At 41.4% G+C, this 22,910-nt stretch overlaps 1 protein-coding gene across 3 annotated transcripts in view; it reads left to right on the top strand.

The window, feature by feature from the left end:
• The window catches only part of LOC126253197 (centromere-associated protein E-like), a 178,394-nt gene extending 176,735 nt beyond the window's left edge, over nucleotides 1-1,659 (top strand). For all 3 annotated transcript variants that reach the window (XM_049954365.1, XM_049954363.1, XM_049954364.1), the window contains one exon: nucleotides 1,124-1,659. In XM_049954365.1, coding sequence (XP_049810322.1) covers nucleotides 1,124-1,148 — 25 coding nt within the window. In that variant the 3' untranslated portion in view covers nucleotides 1,149-1,659. The remainder of the gene's footprint in view (nucleotides 1-1,123) is intronic.
• The last annotated feature ends 21,251 nt before the right edge of the window (nucleotides 1,660-22,910 follow it).

Genomic DNA, 22,910 nt, shown 5'->3' with positions numbered 1-22,910 from the left:
CAACTCACTGAGTACTGTCACACACACACACACACACAAACACACACACACACACACACAAACCTGTACTGCAAAATTGTTCTAGCAGACTAAATTGTGCCAACACTGCAGATTGACTGGGATAAGGGGTTTTGTAAAGTGCTGTAAATGAGGGGTGAAAGGAGGCAGGGAGCGGGAGGGAGAGTTGGGGGAAGTGTGGCTGATAGGTTAGAGGATCAGGCAGCAGATGCATTGGATAGGAATGTGGAACCTGCGAGCTCATTCCAGCCACTGACCGGCAGCAGCAGGCCTTTAGCTGTGCACATCTGCCTGTGGCTTCTTCCAATCAAAAGCAGCATTTAGTTGGTCCAGTGACCTATGATCAACTGTTGCTATATGGGGAACCTTTTTGAAGACCAAGATATCTCCTCTCTGCCAATCGACATAGATTCCACAAACAGCGGTCTAAAACTCACCTTGCTCTTGTTTCCTCTATTTTTAAAATAATAAAACATTAATGGTTTTCTGAGTGGGGTAAGAGCAATTTATAATTGGAATTGCTATTGTGTTTACATGAAATTGAAATGTATTGTTTGTGACTCAACATTACTCTAGCCAGTTAGTGATATATTGACTTTGTGCTATTTGTGCACTAATGAAGCACTTAATCAATATGTAACAGAAGATGGTAATTAATTTAATTGAATAGATAAAATATCTACTCACCTAGCAGTGGCAGAACACATACAAAAAGACAGTTGTAATTATTCTTTTATGTGCGTGTTCTGCTGCTGCTTGGTGAGTAGATTTTTTATCTATACAATTAAATTATTTTGTCAAAAGTTTATTATTTGTGTTGTTATATTGGAAGATGGTAATTATTATTTATTCGTCCATTTCTTTATCATTTGATTCAAGTAGAACTTTAACCATCATTCTGAAAATGGTTCTAATAGATTTCTGTGCTCAGTGCAATTTTAAGAAGCTCAGAACCTAACTGTAGGAAGTTCACAGTAACTACAAGTAATTGTTTTACAGATAATTTAGTTTGTTCATTAATTATATTTCTGTGTATTAAGAAATATGAATATCCCTAAATCAAACAACATACGAATCATTATTTGCATTGTTTTACTGTTTCCAGCACACCCAAGGTGATGCATATATGAGCTGATAAATCACTGAACAGTGAGTGAAGTACTTTGAAGGAATTGGACATCCTGGTGACATTGGTTAATGTGGTTGAAATTTCACAAACGCCAAGTGCAGTTTTATTATTTTGCTGCAGTCCATAAACATGAAGCAAGTTCATTCATCTGTGATAAGCAATTTGGTAGAGTGCTTCCATGTTGTTGCGGTTTTTGTACATGATTACTGTTATGTGATTATCAGTTGTATCCCAGTGACTATACTGAGTATGGAACAAGTGCTTACTGAAAGAAAAAGTTGAATTTATTTTTAATGTACTGATTGTCGGACCATTTTTTTTTTACTTTATATTGTCCAATACATATTGTATATGAGAATGTATGTGTATATAAGTAAACCAACTAATTTGTGATTATTTTATCTTTACAACACTGGAAAGGACCACAGGTTTCATGTGGTTTTTGAGGCAATGCTCCCAGTTCCAGGTGAAGTGCAAAGTTCATTAGAATAAAACACGTAATTGAAATTGAACATCTGGTAATACTGATTTTTAGTATAGTAAAAGTTAGAATAGAAGGAATTGACAATGAAATGAAACGAATTCAAAGTATGTCATGAGTTCTCACTCACAGAAGTAATTACAGAAATACATAGAGGAAAACAGAATATGTGTGGTGAAAGGGATCAAAAGATAACAATGAATAGCAAGAAACTGTTCAAATTTTGCATTAGTTTGTGTTATTCTTTGGGAGAAAAATGTTGTTCACAGATCAACAGCTGTGCTCAGATATCTGTACTAATAAGGTTGGTGTAGGAATGGGTATTGTTGAATGGTATTCAAAACATCATTGAAATTATGAGATTTGTCTTTAAAACCAACCTGTGGAGATAGGTATTTTGAAATGTTTCTGCAAGTCATGTTACTACTTGCATGTGAACCAGAATTCTAAGTAGTGCGAAATGAGACACGAATACGTTCGGGAATAGTAGCTCAAACCGATTAAATAATGTACACGGTATAAATTAAAATGAATGGTATGAAATATTAAATGGAAGATACAGATATTAATGTAGGTGCTAGTATGAGGTTACGCAACGGCTGTAGGAAGAGGGAGAAAAAAAGATTTATGACAGGTTGCTCAAACTGAATAGCAGAAACAGTTTTCTGTGCAATATTAGTTCACATGTACATATTTTTGAAGCACAGTTAGTGACTGACAGGACTGAGATGACCCCTGTGGTGGGAAAAATGTGTGAATTATCATGTTGATGAGAACTTTTTTTAAAAAAATAAAGGAAAGCAGATGTGTGGAACTTGGTTTCTGGTCTGATCATTGTTCATTTTTGTTTTGGCTTTCATAATTTTTTTATTTAATTTGTACAAATTGTTGAATTGTGTTACGTCTATGTAATAACTTTAAGTTGAACAAATATATTTCAAGGAAGACGCAATACAAGAAAGTCACAGATCAAGTAAACAGAGTAAGACGTGTGTACACTTTAACAGTCAAATCATAACTGAGTCCAAGTCTAGCGGCCGCTTAGGTGGCGCTGCTGCTGCATGGCTGGCAGACAGTGCCGCATGTAGAGGGCGTGTGTAACTGCGCGGCGACACTTTGAAAGATCGGTGAGTCACAACACTTTTCCCCCCTTTGAATTTTTTGCACAGGTCTTGATGGAGGTGGCCTGTAGATTGCTAACATCCATAGGAGTTGTTTGACTGGCCGTAAAGTCTCGAGGAGGAGGCTTCCCGTACGGACGGAAGTGTCCCCGATGATAACGGGTCGAGATGACAGAAGACGTAGGGGTCGAATCTGCTGGGGCCCTGTGCACCAATCTGCCCATTGCGGCAAGTCCGGTTGTTATAACAGGAGACATGGGTGATTAATCCGCGTCCGTAGGAGACGGAGGCTAGTAGAGTTGCTCCGACAGATGATGGTCATCTAGTTCCTGCATGGGCACGTCTCCTGGTGGTGTCAGTTCTTGTGCTGGCACCAATATGATGGTGAGAGGACTGCGTTGTGAGTAATGAGAGATTCCAGTATCCCGAGCGTCAGGTAGAGCCAAAGGTGGTATAGCGGCATCCGGAACAGACATTGCTGGCACACGAGGCCAAAGCTGGTCCGAATGAAGCACTGCAACACCCGTGTCCATCTAGATTTCATACAGGCGTCAGCCATGGTGTCGTAAGATGCAGCCAGGACTCCATTTTGGCCGCCTGCCATATCCCCATATCCATACAAGGTCGGCGGCGGTGAACCAGCCAAGCAAAGGCACCCGCGGCCGTGACGTGGAAGGCCGCAGAAGATGAAGTAGTGTGCGGGGCTGTCTGCCATGTAAGAGCTCAACTGGGCTGTGGTCGCCCATGGGGGTGAAACGGTAAGAAGCCAGAAATTGGAGAAGCGCATCATCAGCAGCAGAAGAAGTCAGGAGTTTCCTCATCTGAGCCTTAAATGTGCGTCCCATCGTTCAGCCTCACCGTTTGACTGTGGATGAAACGGAGGGGCCATTACATGCATGACGCCGTGACGGGCACAAAAATCCGCAAAATCGGAAGAGGCAAATTGCGGACCATTATCAGTAACAAGAGTAGAGGGAACGCCTTCCAAAGAGAAAATGCGAGCTAGAGCATTGGTGGTTGCCGCAGTGGTAGGCGACGTGCAACGGACAATGAAAGGAATGTTAGAGTAGGTGTCAATAATGAGAAGCCAATAAGTACATAAAAAAGATCCCGCGAAGTCAGCATGAATACGCTCCCAGGGCTTCTCAGGCAAAGGCCACAGTGACAAAGATGACTTCGGGACGACGGGCTTTGACGCACAAGGGCCGCAGGCAGTGACCATGTGTGCAATTTCAGAGTCGATGCCGGGCCAGTACACATGATGGCGCGCCAGAGATTTTGTGCGAGAGGCACCCCAGTGCCCTTGGTGAAGGAGGCGCAAGACCAAAGCACGCAAAGACGCAGGTACCACAACACGCAGCGAAGCATTGTCGGTGGAAAGGAGGATAACACCATCCCTATCCGTGAGGCGGTAACGCAAAGCGTAGTAGTTCCACAACGGATGGGAAGTCTTAGCGGACGGACGATGTGACCAACCCTTCTGAATACAGCGTAAAACCCGGGGGAGTGTAGGATCAGAACCCGTAGCAGCCGCCAGCCGGTCCCCGGTGATGGGGAACCCGTCCACAACCCGCTGCTCGGCAACATCCAGGTCAAAACACAAAAGTTCGTCCCTATCGAGTGCCAGATCAGGACCCATGGGAAGGCGAGACAGTGCCTCAGCATTCGCATGTTGTGCCGTCGGCCGGAAATGAATCTCATAATTGAAACGAGACAAGTAAAGAACCCAACGCTGGAGGCGGTGTGCAGCCTTGTCGGGAAGTGACGTTGATGGATGAAACAAGGAAACAAGTGGTTTGTGATCCGTAACAAGATGAAATTTGGATCCATAGAGAAAAACAGCAAACTTATGAAGAGCATAAATAATGGCCAAAGCATCATTTTCAATTTGAGAATACTTTTGTTGGGCATCCATGTGCGTTTTGTAGGCATAAGCAATGGGTTGTTCAGAACCATCAGAAAAACTGTGCGCAAGGACTGCACCGACCCCGTATTGAGAGGCGTCCGTGGCAAGAACAAGATGTTGGCCAGGTCGATAAGTAGCCAGGCACGGGCCCTGTTTCAGCATAGTCTTCAATTTCTGGAAAGCCGCATCGCATGACGCGGACCAGTGAAAAGGCACGTTTTTATGCAACAGGCGATGCAGCGGCTGAGCCACCGAAGCAGCAGACGGCAAAAACTTGTGATGGTATGCTATTTTCCCCAAGAAGGCCTGCAGTTCCTTAACAGATGTAGGGCGAGGAAGGGCATTGATCGCAGTGACAGTTTGCTGAAGTGGATGAATACCATCCCGAGAGAGTTGAATCCCCAAGTACGTGATAGATGCCTGATAAAATTTTGATTTCTGAAGATTACACTTAAGACTGGCAGTCTGTAAGACACGAGAAAGTGTGTGGAGATTTTGAAGATGTTCGTCAGTGGTGGAGCCAGTGACAACAATGTCGTCCTGGTAATTTATACACCCAGGGACAGTGAGCAATAATTGTTCCAAGAATTGCTGCAAGAGAGCAGGGGCCCTGGCAACCCTGAATGGCAATCGTTGGTATTGATAGAGGCAGAAAGCCGTGTTAAGGACCAGAAACTGCCGGGAGGCAGTGTCGAGAGGAAGTTGATGATAAGTCTTTGACAGGTCAAGTTTAGAAAAATACTGGCCTCTAGCAAGTTTAGTGAACAATTCTTCAGGTCGAGGCATAGGGTAAGTGTCGATAAGCCATTGAGCATTTACAATGGCTTTGAAATCGCCACAGAGATGAATATCACCATTTGGCTTAGCAACGACAACGACAGGAGAGGACCACTCACTGGAATTGACAGGAAGCAAGACCCCTGAAGCAGTGAGACAATCCAGCTCCTGTTTGACCTGATCACGAAGGGCCACAGCAATGGGCCGAGCCCGAAAAAACTTAGGCCAAGCAGTGGGTTTGAGCGTGATATGAGCTTAAAAGTCGTTTGCATGGCCTAACCCAGGAGAAAAAAGGGACGAAAATGTCGTCGACAAGGAATCCAATTGAGCATAAGGAATAGCATCAGAGACGATATTGACAGAGTCATCTATGGAGAACCCAAAAACGCGAAAGGCATCGAAACCAACAAGATTCTCCGTGTTACTGTGGTTGACCACAAATATGGGAACAGTGCGAACGACAGATTTGTAAGATACCTCAGCATCAAATTGTCCCAAGAGAGAAATCTTCTGTTTATTGTAAGTCCGTAATTGCCTAGTGACAGGTGACAGGATTGGAGAACCCAACTGAAGATACATCTGAGAATTGATGATAGTGGCAGCAGAACCAGTATCCACCTGCATGCGAACATGTCGACCAAGTATTTGGACAGTGAGGAATAACTTCCCTGAAAGGGAAGAAGTACAATTGACAGACAACACTGAATCAGAATCAGCGTCATGTTCGTGAACATCATATATGCGGTCGGATTTGCAAACGGATGACACATGACCCCTTTTTTTTTTTTTTTTGCATTTGTGACACACGGCCCAACGTTGCGGCCACGTCGGCCGGCGGAGAAAAGCCACACGCTTTGTCAACATCGCACATAGGTTGTATTTCCCCGACGTTGCCCCGTGCCTCTATTTGCGCTCCAGTGTCGCGAGAAATTTCAAAAGATTGAGCGATGGATAGGTCTTCATCTAGAGTAGGATTTGCCAACTGAAGGGCACATTGCCTAACTTCTTTGTCGGACGCCGATAGGGTAATAGCATCAGGTACCTTGGAATTGGCGTAGGATTCTTTGTGAACTTCAGTAACAAATTGACACTTTCTACTGAGGCCGTAAAGTTCAGCAGCGCAAGCGCGATAGTATTGATTCGGTTGTTTTTGACAACGATAAAAGGCAACACGAGAGGCTACTACATGCGTTTGCTTTTGAAAATAGATGGACAGAAGTGAGCACATTTCAGCAAAGGACAAAGACGCAGGACCTTTCAAAGGAGCCAATTACGACAATAACTGATATATTTGAGGTGAAATCCATGAAAGGAACAGAGACTTGCATGTTTATTTGTCCGGGACATGAAATGCCAAGAAGTGCTGTCGAAGACTTTTTGGTAATCAGACCAGCCTTCCGCCATCTCGTCGTAAGGAGGAAAAGTAGGTAGAGACAACAACGAGAGACGCCCCGCGTTTGATGCTGCGTCGAAATCACGAATCGTATTTGTGAGAAGCGTTTGCTGTTCTATGAGACCTTGCAATAGGTGCTCTAAAGTACCCATGGAAACATGTGGGTCAATGATGGAAAAGAAAAATCCCATCATCATCGCCAGTTGTTATAACTTCAAGTTGAACAAATATATTTCAAGGAAGACACAATACATGAAAGTCACATATCAAGTAAACAGAGTAAGACGTGTGTACACTTTTAACAGTCAAATCATAACTGAGTGTAAGTCTAGCGGTCGCTGGCTGGCTGGCTGCTTAGGTGGCGCTGCTGCTGCTGCTGCTGGTGGACAGCACCGCATGTAGAGGACGCGCGTAACTGCGCAGCGGCACTTTGAAAGATCGGCGAGTCACAACAAAAAGGAACAATGAGGTATGTAATTACAGTACCAGATGGAAAAATTACATTCATTACTCCACATTAAGATTTGAAAAAAAGTATTGCACAGTGCTGCATTAAAAATCTTTGATCACTTACGCAGTGGTGTAGAAAGTCTGACAGACAGAAAAGTAAAATTTGAATTTAATAGTCCTGTTTCATCATAAGTCCACATAGAATAGTACTGGCAGTAGTTAAACTAATTGCATATCAATCATTGTTGAATAGAGAGAAAGTATGCAAGTTACTGAACAGAGTGCACGATCCATATTTAGAAAGGTTAGTATTTTTAAAACATTTGATTTGTACTGATTGTTTATGGACAGTGAGCTTCAGGCACTGGTCAGGTACAGATGTCAGGTGGTTCCTTTTCATTATATTGTTACAATGTATGTGGTCCAGTCAGTAACATTGAGAGCCAACCACTTCTTTATGCAGTCAATTTTATGAATGCATAATTACTAACAAATGGCCAACTTTTATGAGAGAGGCTTTTTCAAGAGGTCTGAAGGATTCTTCCTTATTCTCATCTTTTGCATATCTTCAGAACTTTGTACTCCAGCAGTCATAAGATGGACAGTATCATTCTGAAGTAACTGCTGTTAAATTAATTTCTCTCTGTCCTTTCTCCTGTCTGTCCCACCCCCACCCCCTAAAAAGAACTTCCTACACATTACTATAATGCTGCCCTCCTTTGATTAATTTACTGTTTCTACAAATTAGCAGCTACCAGCCATTCCTTGCCAAGCCTTCAGTATCCTTCAATTTATGTATTCATATGATCATGAGTAGATGTAGCATACACTGATCATCCCCACTGCACCCAGGAGGACGAGACTGGTCCCTTGCAGACTGGGTGGATATGTTGCATACCATCAGCTGTGCTACTGATTGGTCCCCTGCAGACTGGGTGAGTATATTGCACATCGTCTGTGCCAGTGAATACATTTGCTTGGTTGGCTGCACACCATGTAATCGTGGACAGCTCTGTGACATTGTGCCCATAGGTTAATATAAGAGAGCCTTGCCAGCCAGTTTTACAACAGTGTGTACCCTCACTAGAGCCTTACTTGAATGGGCACTGTGCCCAAGCAATACATTCGGTTGCAGGTTGTCCAGCACGAGGAGTTTCAGAGGTGCACATCTCGGGGCAGTGAAGACTAGGAGGTCCCATCATCATATTGCACATCACACCAGCCATTGCCCATTGCTACTGGCAATGGATACAGAAAGACATGCACGCACACCATGTAGGATGTGGATGTCTAATATGCACCACAAGGAGAGAGGACAGATAGATGGTCTGCTACATATGAAATGATCCAATGGCAATGGTAGGGGCCATTCAGTGGGCTGACCTGCCTTCTATGCAACATCCTGTAAGTGTTAGTGCCATTGACAGGCTGTTACTTGATGTAGGACTCGTCACACACTGATCATTCCGATGCATGTGACTCATACTCCTGCAGTATTATGCCCGACTTGCCTGGTGTCAGCAATGAGACACATTGGGCTGTACAGACTGGCAGTTGGTTATCTTTAGTGACAAGTTCTATTTCTGGTATGGAGGCAGCTATCACAGGGTCCTTATCTGGAAGCACAGTGGAGGGTGCCACGAAGTGCAGTTTATGATCCTATGTTCCACTAGCCTGGTGTGGTAGTGTTGGGAGAGTGAACCTATGGTACCCTTTTACAATTAATGTTCCTAATGGACTCCGTGACAGCCACACCATATGTGGAGGAAGTCCTGCAACTGGTAGCTCTACTGTTGATGAATGCCCACACATATGCCCTATTTCAACAGACCAGTGTACGTTCTTGCACTGCTGCCAGCTCCTGAGCATGACTTGCAGCTGTGGATACACTACCAAGGCCATCCACATCGCCCAATCTCTCCCCGATTGAGATTGAGTGGGGTGCCGTGGAATATGTCATCAGGACTCCGCCTCTTCTCACCAGTCTGCAGAAACTGCGCACTCAGGTGCAAGTGGCATGAGGTGGAGTATTGCAGGACTACATCTGCAAACTGTACAACTCCATGCCGCAAAATCGGGACGCATGTATTCACTACTTTGGGGGTGCAGCGGCATACTAACATGTACATTTTGGGGCCTTGTAGTCCAATAAATATTGGTCCTTCAGAGGTGAAAATGTAATCATTTTGTGTGTGGGGCACCATCTACCTGCCTGTCAATCGTGACCACAGTCTGCCTTGTCCTTCTTGGTGCAGCTCCTTTTAGGATGATCAATGTGTTTTATCAGCATACCGAATTTCACAATGACTCCTTTACATATTAACATAAACTAGTCATATTATTTCATGTTTTTGTACTGTGAAAAACTGCAACTACTGGAGACTGTTTATTTTGCTTTCATTTATTTTATTTTCTTTTATGAATAAGAAAGTCATTTTTCTGAAGAAATGACATAAAATAATTTATAACTAAAAAGATGTACTGATATATTAATTTACTGAACTGGGCCCCACAGGCAGCTGCATCAGTTAATGAAGTTGTAAAGAAATAAGTGCTGACAAATAATAATCATACAATGTGAGTTCGCAAAAGAATCTTTGACTTGCCTTTAAATAAGTAATGTTACTGTTGTGTACTGGTACACATTGTTGAGTTAATTTATGTAGCTAGCAACCTCACACATGAATCGTCCATTACTGCCAAAGAGTTAGTTCACTCCCATTTTATGAGCACAGCAGTTTACATGTGTAATCCATTGGAGGGCATTGTCAGCAGCCCATTTAACTGTTGTCAGCCACAGTGAGCAAAAACATGTTCTGTCCATGTTGGCAGCTCACTCCTTGTTGCCTGAATTTAAACTGATATGGAGTTGTTGTGAGAATACTGTAGTGCCGCATGACATATATAAAATAACAAGTAGTTTTCACCAGAGTGTATTATCACTTAATATAAGAGAAAAATTACTGGTGAAACAATTAAGTAAAACGTCATTGTTACTTGGCTATCTGGAATTGATAGACACATTAAGTAAACTGAAAGAGGTAAGTGTGAGACACAGAAGCCCATTTACAGGTGGGATTAAAGAGCGTGCGCGCGCGCACACACACACACACACACACATTTCATACATAAACTACCAAGAAATTATTCTGCCTTTTGTAACTTCTGTTGCATTTTTATAATTGTTGGAAATTAAAAAAGGTTATTGTCAATTTATTATTCACACACAGAGACAGAGAGAGAGAGAGAGAGAGAGAGAGAGAGATGACTACTGTCTCTGGCCACTGAAGTTGGACTGCATCTTTTGGGAAAAGCAATGTGTCAATCAATACTACTTCTCCAATGATGCAGTTACTGTACACAGTTTGGCCTCAGTAGCCAGATACAGTGGTCATGTGTGTGTGAGATGTACATGTGTAAATGTATATGTGTTTTTTACTTTAGAAGCAGGCCTTTTGGCTAAAAATTAAAATTTATAGAAGTCTTTTTTGTTGTTCTTGTTTACAGTGAAATGTCTCCTCGGCATGGTAGGTAGCATGTATCCTTTTCATAGTATTTTTCATTATTCTGTCCTGAATTTTCCATTATCTAACACTGTTGTTTGTACCTGTATGTTTCATACACTAAGGTGACAAAAGTCATGGGATACCTCTTAATCATAGTATGAAGGCTTTCACGACTGGATGACATATCTTCTAGTAAACCTTCCGGGATGTAAGGTCGTGGTCCATGAAACTCTTCGACTCCTAACGTTTCGTCCAGAGCTGCACTGGACATCTTCAGAGGGGTGTTTCTCCTCCGGTGAGTCTTGCCGACTGACGTCTGAGAGCGACTTATATATCGTAGAAAGTGGGCGTGACCAGAGTTACACGTGATATGCAGAGATAATCTTTGTCAGAGATAAAACTTAACTATCGATCATAATCTCGTCGGATAAAACTGTCTAGCAATTCTGTAGTGCTACTGTCCAAATATCTGGCCACATGGTAGAGAAGCCTTAGATAAATTTTTTGATTACATTAATAACATAAATTCAAGAATCCAGTTTACCATGGAGAGAGAAAATGATAACAAAATACCGTTTTTGGATGTTTTAGTTATGACACAGACAGATGGAAGATTGGAACAACAGATTTTTAGAAAAATAATGCACACAGACAGATACTTACATAAAAACTCTAACCACCATCCACAACAAAAGAGAGGTGTGATTAAAAGTCTCGTTGACAGAGCCAGACGGATTTGCACCCCGGAGTATCTAGACGTCGAATTAAAACATCTGAAGCACGCTTTTGAGAAAAATGGCTACTCAAAGAAAGAAGTAAGCAGAATTCTGCACCCAAACAACAAAAAGCCTAAGGACAAGCCCGAAAAACGATGGAAGAATACAGTCTCTCTCCCTTTCATAAAGAAAGTAACGGATCAGATTGGAAAGATTTTAAGTAAACATGATATTAGACCTGTTTTTAGACCAACGAAGAAAATTTGTCATGTTCTCCGGTCTGTAAAAGATAAACACGCTCCTCTATCAGCCAGTGGCGTATATAAAATTCCGTGTACATGTGGAAAAGTTTATATTGGAACAACGAAAAGAAGCGTAAATACACGGTTAAAAGAACACAGAAGTCTTTGCCGATTAGGAAAAACAGATAAATTGGCTGTAGCAGAACACGCTTTTCAGTCAGGAAATCATCAAGTGAGGTTTTCCGAAACAAAAATTTTACCTACGACGATGAACTATTACCCACGGCTTTGTAGAGAAGCAATTGAAATATATAAACATAGGGATAATTTTAATCGGAAAGAAGAGACCATGAAACTCAGTGATATTTGGACAGTAGCACTACAGAATTGCTAGACAGTTTTATCCGTGACGAGATTACGATCGATAGTTAAGTTTTATCTCTGACAAAGATTATCTCTGCATATCACGTGTAACTCTGGTCATGCCCACTTTCTACGATATATAAGTCGCTCTCAGACGTCCGACCCGTCAGTCGGCAAGACTCACCGGAGGAGAAACACCCCTCTGAAGATGTCCAGCGCAGCTCTGGACGAAACGTTAGGAGCCTAAGAGTTTCATGGACCACGACCTTACATTCCGGAAGGTTTACCAGAAGATATACCTCTTAATATTGTGTCTGACCTTTCGCCCGGCGTAGCGCAGTAACTCGATGTGGCATGGCCTCAACAAGTTGTTGGGAGTCCCTTGCAGAAATATTGAGCCATGCTGCCTCTGTAGCCACCATAATTGCAAAAGTGTTGCTGATGCAGGATTTTGTCCATGAACTGACCTCTAGATTATGTCCCATAAATGTCAATGGGATTCATTTTGGATGATCTGGAGACCAAATCATTCACTCAAGCTGTCTAAAATCTTCTTCAAACCTGTCATGAACAGTTGTGGCCCAATGACATGGTGCATTGTCATCCATAAAAATTCCACTGCTGTCTGGGGACATGAAGTCCGTGAATGGCTGCAAATGATCTCCATGTAGATGAACATAACCATTTCCTGTCAATGATCAGTTCAGTTGGATGAGAGGACCCAGTCCATTTTTCCATGTAAACACAGCCCACACTGTTATGGAACCACCACCAGCTTTCACAGTACCTTGTTGACAACTTTTTGTGTCAATGGCTTTGTGGGCTGCGCCACACTTGAATCCTACTGTCAGCAGTTATTACTAGCTGAAATTGGGGCTCATCTGACCAAGCCACAGAGTACTAGTCATATAGGGTCCAATTGATATGGTCATGAGCCCAGGAGAGGCACTGAAGACTATGTCATGCTGTTAACAAAGGCACTCATGTCGTCTGCTGCCCCAGCTCATTAATGCCAAATTTCGCTGCATTGTCCTAATGGATATGTCAAATCATACATTGATTTCTGTTTTTATTCCACGCGTTGTTGCTTGCCTGTTAGCACTGACAAATCTACACAAACACCACTGCTCTCAGTCATTAAAAAAGGCCGTTAGTGACTGCATTGTCCATGGTGAGAGGTAATGCCCAAAATTTATTATTCTTGGAACACTATTGACACTGTGGATCTCAGAATATTGAACTCCCTAAAGATTTCCAAAATGGAATTTCCTATGCATCTTGCTCCAGCTTCCATCCCGTATTCAAAGTCTACTAATTCCCATCGAACATCTATAATCACATCAGAAACCTTTTCATATGAATCACAGGAGTAGAAATGACAGTTCCGCCAGTGCACTGCTCTGTTTACACGATACTACCAACATCTGTACATGTGCATTTGTATATATCTCATGGCTTTTGCCATCAAAGTGCAAAACATATTGTACAAATTGTCTGAATTACAATGAATTAAATGCTACCTACCAGAAATCTGTCATAACATGAGAGAGCAGCAGTGTCTTGGGTTAGCTGAATGTGTGATGGAATCCACAACTGGTGTAATGGCCTGGTGGGAGAGCATTTGGCTAGAAATTGAAAGGCTGTAGGATCAAATCCTGGCAGGATCAATTTCTTTCACTCAATTTTTTAAACTAGCATTCATCTCCCTATCATGTGGTGGTTGGCTAGAAATAGAATGTGGTTCAGATTTCATATTACTCGGTAGCTCCCCTTTTTCCAGTTTGATAACTGGTTCAGGAAATGAAAGTAGCCTAACATCCAGTTGATTGCAATCATTTCAGAACAGTTGTTTAGTGAAAAAACATGTGAGGGCAAAACCAGTGGTTATCAATTCCTGTTTTCCTTGAGAACACAATTCTCTGCATGGTGAGTTAAAAGATATTATTTGTTTGGACACTTTCAAATTATAGAGAAGACTAGTAAACAAATCTCCACTGGTGAGAAAGGGATTTAGGCCAGTTAAAGATGATAAAGACATGGGCATGATCTTCTTGAATGGAATTCAGGAATCTTGTGGATGAATAAACAAGATTTTGAAATACTTCTACCAATAACTGAGGGATGCATTTCGAAATATGATGACAGTTTCATATGCCAATTTCTGCTTCCCTCAGTTTACCATTCGCAATTCACACTCTGAATCACTGCAAATTCTTCAAACAATGACCAGTAAGTTATTCAACTTTAAAGTATCTTCATAAATATGACCAATAATGAAAAGATAATAACCTCATCATCAGGCTGTGATGAGAGATATATAATTTGATCAATAGAATAGTTTTAACCAATAGTTTCCATGCAGTTGTTTGAGAACAATTGTTTCACAGCGAAGAAAATGTGAATCCTAATTATTTAGTGGTTTATTTTTTCATGCTTCGAGTAAAATATTTTTAAAGAGTACTTTAGCAGTTCAGCAACTATGCTTCATTTACATACAGTATGTTCTTTTAGCATGACCACCTGTGAAAGCAACCATGTCATATGCCTGCTCTGCTGCAATTTCTGCATAGTCTTTTATATGGGCGTGACCACCAACCAGCTGTCTGCTATGGACATGGATATTAATTATGTGTCTCCAGTGCTTACAAATCGTAACAAACTGTTAATTGAAGTGTGAGTGATGGGCAAAGTGCTTAGACTACTCATGGACATGGGTGCAGCCGTGACTTGACTTAACTCATAAATTATGTGGATTTGTGATCTCTAGCATTTCTCTGCTTACTCAGCATTTGGTGATTTACAACAAACAGCATATCCCAATTTTGGGGCAGTTTGTTTCCCACAGTGTGTTTCATTTCTTGACTTTCTTGATAGAGGATAATACTGATACCACAATTTTTTTGGTCTGGATGCTTTCAATGCTTTTGGTTTTTCCATGTCAGATATGGTGCACCTTGTTTCTGCCCAGGTCCCTTCGCAGCAATTAATTCTTTTTGTTTTGAATTCTTATGTGTTCTTGTATCAGTTAAATTGTGTCACTAATTTTATGGCTAACATTTCCATGTGCGCACCATTCCAGTGACTTTGCATGATCAAGTGAAATGAGAATTGGACAGGCTGACATTTTTGGGGCTCGCAGCCTATTACATCAAGTGAGTTGTCTACCTCCTCATGATTTTTTAGGAAATGACTGGTCAACTTTGCCTTTGTGACAATTTTTAAAGTTTCAGTTAATGCTCAATCTATCTTTGACACCTCTCCTTTGCCTTGTCTGGACGAGTTATTGGTTAAACTTTCTGGGTGCCAGTTTTCTCCTAAGCTGATTTATCTGAAGCTTATCTACAAGTTCCATTGGATAAGGTTCTAAATCGATCACCATGGTTAACATGCCCTTTTGGTTGTACCAATGTCAGTGCCTCTTGTTCCATGTGGCTAGTGCCCAACAATTTTTCAGCATTTTGTTGGTTCAATTGACAGTGTCTGTTCCAGGATGCATCAACTATCTTGATGACATTGTCATGACGGGTGCATCCATGGAAGAGCATTTTCATAACTGACACACCTTGTTCATGGTCTTACATACTGCAGGATTGAAATGCAACATGGCTAAGTCACACTTTTTTCTGGCATCCATTGTGTATTTGGGGATTGAGGTATCTCGGGATGATGTTAACCTTTACATCATCATGCTGCCACAGTCACAGGTCTGTCTCACCCCACAAATGTCAAACAACTCCAAGAATTTGTAGGTAAAATTGCTTACTATCACAAATTTATTACAGATGTGGCCGCATTGGCTCATTTCCTCTGTGAGTTCGACCACAAGAACATATCCTTTCAGTGGAAGGCAGCCTGCAAGCATTTGTTCATGCTTTTGGACCCAATTCACATTCTGCTCTTTGTTTGCCTACTTTCCATCTTGACCACCACCTGGTTTTGACTACGGATGCCCCTCAGTACGGACTTGGGGCCATTCTCGCTAGTCGATATGAGGGTGGTTCTGAACATACAATAGCTTACACTTCAAAAGCTCTCAACTCTGCTCAGCATTGCTACTCTCAAGTTGAAAAGGAAATGCTTGCTACCATTTAACCCCTCAAGAAGTTTCATGTGTTCCTGTATGGGTCTAAGTTCCATCTCATTACTGACCACAAGCCCTTGGTTTTGTTTTTAAGCCTTCTGTTTCATTGCCTGACAAAGCAGCACATTGCCTTCACTACTGGGCCTTGTTTCTGTCTCACAACTACTATGAATTAGATTTTCACCATACTGTGCAATACGCAGGCACTGCCAATGCACTGTCCCAGCTTCCGATGGGACCAGATCCTACTTTTGATCAGGATGAACTCCTTCTTTCTCACTTAGAATGCTTTTGGATTTCCATTTGAGATATGGTGCACCTCGTTTCCACCCAGGTCCCTTAGCAGCAGCTCTTCCACGGATTCACCCATCATGATGATGTCATCAAGATAATTGATGCTCCCTGGAACAGACATTGTCAGTTGTTCCAAATATCACTGAAAAAGTGTCTGGTCAATAGCCACATGGAACAGGAGGCAGTGACACTGGTACAACCTAAAAGACATGTTAATCATTATTATCTATTTAGACTCCTTAACCTTTCACTTAGGTATTGAGATGCAATGCACAGTGGAAGGCATTCTGATTATGGGCTCCTGGATCACAGCTGCTGTCACTGCTGATCCGGTTTTGCATCAAGTTGTTCACCTCATTCAGCATGGCTTCTGAGTCTTTGCTTAATTATTCTGCCTTCTGTTATTTCATAGTGTTGTTCTCTTAGCTACAGATGGGTTGTCACCTTGGGTTGTGATCCGCACATATACAGACACAGGCAGACATATGTAAATGCCAATTTACATATGTCTGCCTGTGTCTGTTTATGTGCGGATGGATGTGCGGATGGATGTGTGTGTGTGTGTGTGTGTGTGTGTGTGTGTGTGTGTGTGTGTGTGTGTGTGGGTGTGTGTGTGTGTGCGTGCGTGTGCGTGCGTGCGTGCGCGCGCGCGCGCGCGCGCGCGCGCGCGCGCGCGTGTGCGTGCGTGCGTGCGTGCGTGCGTGCGCGTGCGCCCGCCCGCCCGCCCGTGAGAGTGTATACCTGTCCTTTTTTCCCCCTAAGGTAAGTCTTTACAGTCCCGGGATTGGAATGACTCCTTACCCTCTCCCTTAAAACCCACATCCTTTCATCTTTCCCTCTCCTTCCTTCTTTCCTGATGAAGCAACCTTGGGTTACGAAAGCTCGAAATTTGTGTGTGTGTTTGTGTGTTTTTTATTGTCTCCTATCAACATACCAACACTTTCGTTTGGTAAGTTACAACATCTTTATTTTTAGATATATTTTTCCCACGTGGAATGTTACCCTCTATTATATTCATATCATTAAAAAAGGTTTTACTTACACTAGCTTTTTCGAGCCAGTGGCACATTCTCCCAGCAGAAGGGTTGAAAGGAAAGGAAAAGGGATGAAGGGAAAGGAACTGGAGAGGTTTAGGAAAAGGGATAATGTTCGGAAAAGTCACCCAGAACCCCAGCTCACAGGAGACTTAATGGATGAGTTGAGAAGGAAATACCGAGTCAGGAAAGACTGAATCAGTCTTCCCTTCTCATTCCATCCAGTAAGTCACCCCTGAGCTGGGGTTCTGGGTGACTTTTCCGAACACTACCCCTTTTCCTAAACCTCTTCAGTTCCTTTTCCTTCATCCCTCTTCCTTCTCCTTCAATCTTTCTGCTGGAAGAGGGAGCCACTAGCTCCGAAAGCTTGCATAGGTAAAACCTTTTTTTATATGTGTTCTCCAGTTACATTATAATGTTAAATATTGATTATTTTTGTTATATTGCAGTCTTGTATGTCATGTTGAGCCTTTGAGACGTATGTTTTTTTGAAAAATTGTGTTCTATTCTGATTCACAAGTCACTATAACAATCTGGAAACAAGCACACATGCACAGGTAAATACGTCAGATATTACTTTGGGTACAGATCTCATGAAGTGTTCTGACTCAGCTTCATCCACAAGGAGGCATCCAACAGCTACGTAAAACCCTAAACTGAAGAAAAACACTACAATGAGATTTTCACTCTGCAGTGGAGTTGTGCTGATTTGAAACTTCCTGGCAGATTAAAACTGTGTGCTGGACCAAAACTCGAACTCAGGACCTTTGCCTTTCGCGAGCAATTGCTCTACCAACTGAGCTACCCAAGCACGATTCACAACCCGCCCCCAAGTGAGCAGCAGTAATATAAAATAAACGGTGACCTAGGTGAGAAAAACTCTTAAGATTCATGCAAGAAAGTGCCCCAGATTCCAAGCCAGCAGCACAGTCCAACAGTGATGCAGTTGTCTATGAGATAATTAGTAATTGGATAAGCATTTAGCTGGAATCTGATGCAGCTGTGCTGTTTAATGCTCGAAGTGGGTCATTACTCTGGCGGAGCACTTGCATGTGGCAATTGACTGACACAATGAAAGTTTTTTTGATTATTGTTTCATTAAACAGTGATTTAGTACAAATAATATAAGTTTATTTTTTCATTGTTTGATAACTATAGTAAGAATGAATTGTGATTTTGCTCATGGATGTTTACCTAGGTACAATAAAGACAGCTATTATTACCTGTGTACAAAGTACACCACACACCCACTCATATTATGAAAATCAGCATATCCACTCAAGCGTTAATATGGTGTGTGATCACCATGGATGACAACATGCTACCATGCTGGCAGCAAGGGTGGTAAGGTGTTCTTATGGTAGGGCATTCCATTCCTACATCAGTAGATGGTTGTTGATGCATGAGGACATGCTGTCATAGATCTCATTGTGTCACACTTGTACCCAATGGGATTTAATTTGTGGGAATGAGCATGTCAGTCCATTCACCAAATACCCTCTCACTCCAAGAGCTCCTCCACATCTGCATTTGGTGTGGTCACACACTGTCATGCATGAAAATGAAGAAATAGCCAAATGTACCACTAAAAGGATACACAGGGGTAGGGTGTACAGCATCACAATAACATTGACTGGTGTAATGGGACATCCTGGTCTAGCATTACTCTTCCTCAACAGTATAGTCGATACCAATAGCAATTTTCGAATTTTGGACAGGTCAGTATTATCTCAGCTGTTTTTCTGAAAATTTTCATATCATTTTATACACAATATGTTATATTTTGAGCTAAAATTTATGAACAGGAATTATTTTTTGAATGTTAGAACGGATAAATACTAGTTCTGAATGTACAGTTAAAATTTTTTTTTAGAAACATTTGAAATTATGAATCATTTGGCACACTTAAAATTTCTATTATTAATTACACAATCTACTACTGTTTAATATGTTTATTTCTGGATTCATTTATGAAATAATGATCATAGCCAATAGAATTTCATTTGTCAAGAAAAATAGTAAATTATTTGGAATAATGTTATTACCGCAGAATGAAATAATAGTAAGCATGCTTCTGATATGATCAGAAGTATTTTTGTATTTTGGGTGAACAGCGTAATTTCGGTTTTGTTAATGTGTGATATACTAAAATTTGACAAAATAAATTAATGTAGAAACAAAAATTCTGCAACAACAATCTTCAAAATTATATAGATCAGTTCAGCCATTGTTGTGAGTTTTTCAGGTCAACTCACTCATCGTACAGTTAGGCACCAAATTTTTTTCTCTCTTTTTTTATAATCTTGAAGGTTTGACTTTATACATATAAACATGCAATTTGTAATTCTAGTAATATACATTGTCTCTGCACTTATGTCTATAGTTTAGTGTTGTAATGATGTAGTTTTGACTTTGTGTCGTTAGTCCTGAGACACATTCCTCAGATCTGAAAATCTGAATGCCATGTCCTCATGTATGTATAGATTATGACCTGTATGGTAGATATTTTTCTTACATTTTCTGTAATATATTATGTATCAGATACCTCTATACATCTGTATTCTATCTTTTGGCATCATTTTGTACACCGTTTGGCAAATCTTATAGTAGGTCAAAAAATATTTTAAACACATTGTTTCCATATTATGTGAGAGGGATATTGTAACGGAACATTGTCCTCTAGCATTACTATTCCTCAACATTAATAGTCAACACCAGTAATATTTTTTTAAAATTTTGGACAAATCAATATTATCTCAGCTGTTTTTCTGAAAAATTTCATAAAATTTTATACACAATATGTTATATTTCAAGCTAAAATTTATGAATAGGAATTATTATATGGATGTTATAATCGATAAATACTGGTTCTGAATGTACAGTTAAAATTTTTATTATCAATTACGCAATATACTACTGTTTATTATGTTTATTTCTGGATTAATTTATGAAATAATAACAGAAACTAATAGAAATTTATTGCTCAAGAAAAATTGTAAACCTTTTAGAATATTGTTATTACTGCAGAGTGAAATAATAGTAAACACGCCTCTGATGTGATTGGATGTATTCTTGTATTTTTGACAAACAATGTAATTTTGGCTTTTTTAATGTGAGAATTCAAAAGACTGTGTGATATACTAAAATGTCCTTCCAGTAATTTTTGGGTTTGCAGCTGGATCCCATCAACATTCTGCCATGATATTTCGAAGTACTTCGTCTACTCACCTGAGGATGACCGGACATCTCTGGGCCGAAATATCATGACAGAATGTTGATGGGATCCGGCTGCAAACCCAAAAATTATTGGAAGAAGAAATACGCCAGGGAAATTTCAGAAGTCACATACTAAAATGTGACAAAATAAATTAACATAAAAACAAAAATTCTGCAACAGCAATCTTCAAAATTATTTAGATCAGTTCAACAATGAGGACCTAAAATGTGAGAATTTCAGCTTTAAGAATCCGATCCCTAGACAAGAAGAACTGGAACCAACTATGCAAGAATAGATAAGTAAACTAAAAAGTTTATTGTTATCTTACCCTTCTCAAATCTTCAGAAAAGACATTGCACATCGTGGGCAATAGCTACAAATAGGAAGTACATGGTAGATTACACTGGTGAGTGTGCCATGTTCAGAGGTTTGGAGATCAGTACGCCCATACAGCATTATACTTTCCCACTGTATAATATCTGGACCAACAAAATCATGTTTGATAATGATCCTGGGTTCATTACATGTTCCCACCCCCCACCATGTGAGGGTATATCGATCACTGTTACACATGATTTTTTGGGTGAGCCAGGTGTTGTGGGTGCATGTGTGTATTGACCTCCAAATCTTTGAACAGAATATACTCACCAGTCAAAAGTTATTGTGACACTGTATTCCTGTCTGTCTCCTTAGCTGAGTGGCCGACAATCTGCCTTTAGCAGTGGCGAGGCGCACACACCTTGTTTGCATCTCACCTGTTGTGCTGCTTGTGAGCGAGCGTGTATATGTTTACTTCTGGGTAGTGATTTGCCTCAGAGTCTGACTTCATCAACTGACATGATGTTTTCTTACCGTCAAGCCACAATTAAATTAACTTTTCATTTGGATTACGAACAACTGAAGGTGTATGAAGTAGAATGTTTATATGGGGTGAAATGCACCTCCTGCCACAAGATGTTCTTGGAATTCATTTTTCTTTCCTATCCTACTGTGTACATAAAGCAGGCAAATGACGACCTGTGTAGCACCATGCTGATTCTCCCAAGTTCAAATACTCTGATGGACATATAGTGGCTGTCATGGTTGATCGTGCTGGTTTCGGCCTCCAAACATTGTGGGTTTTTGAACTCCTATTTCAGGTGCTGGCGGCCTGTGGTGGCTGCCGTAAACCTTACAGCTATGTTGTCAGTCATGTTGCTGAAGCCTGGAAGACATTCGAAACATACTGTGTCCTCAATGGTGTCCGTCAGATAAAAATTGAACAAGGGAAACAAGTGCCTCCCTACTTGGTTATTACTGGTATCAGGGCTGTCGCCATGTATGATGGCCAGCCATGCACCTGTTCAGGTTGTGGCCGGGACGGCCATGTCCATTCTGACTGTCTCCAACACAGACTGGTTCAGGTGCTGATTGGAGATGTCTGCAGAGGTGCTGCCTGCTACACCCCCTCTTAATCAGTCGGTACTGGTGTTGCCTCTGCTCAACGATGCAATGGACATTTTGCTTGTCTCTCTTCTACTCCTGCCAGAGGCAATACAAATGAATGATGACTGTCACCAGGCCCAGGCTGTATGTCGCTACCTCAAGGTCACTGATCATGGAACTGTACCAACCTCCACATGTCGGATGATAGTCGCCCACCATCCGACATGGAACAGCATGTTAGTAAGCAACAGTTGCTGAGGAGATGGAAGAGACAACACCATACCCCTTCTGATGAATACTTCTATTGGATGTACGCATAGGATGACAACTCTGCTAATGATGGTGCGCTGTCCTCTGATGTCCTGATACTTGATGATGCAATGTCTTTCCCGCTCCATCTCCAGTCAGCATCCACCTCTGGATGCCGACCTCCCCCATCTGCGTCTGATGTGTCTCTTTCTGTATCTGATGCTACCCATGGGTGCACCTCTGATAGTGTTCTGCTGAACTGGCCTGGTGAGATGTCTGTCTCCTGGGCAGACAATGTTGATGCTTGGGATGAACACACTGAAGATATACAGAGTGATGGACCCCCCTTAATGGGGTCATGTCCCTCCCCCTCACAGTGATGTGCCATGTTGTTCTCCTTCAGAAGATGTACGTTGCAACTTTCTATGCTCCCCATCTCTCTCATGCTTCCTCTACTGGCTGTGAGATGGCAATTCTCTTACATTATGGTATCCTCACTGATGCAGCT

This window comes from Schistocerca nitens, chromosome 4, assembly GCF_023898315.1.
Source record: "Schistocerca nitens isolate TAMUIC-IGC-003100 chromosome 4, iqSchNite1.1, whole genome shotgun sequence".
Taxonomy (NCBI): Eukaryota; Metazoa; Arthropoda; class Insecta; order Orthoptera; family Acrididae; genus Schistocerca; species Schistocerca nitens.
This window is presented reverse-complemented; position numbering and strand designations above follow the sequence as displayed.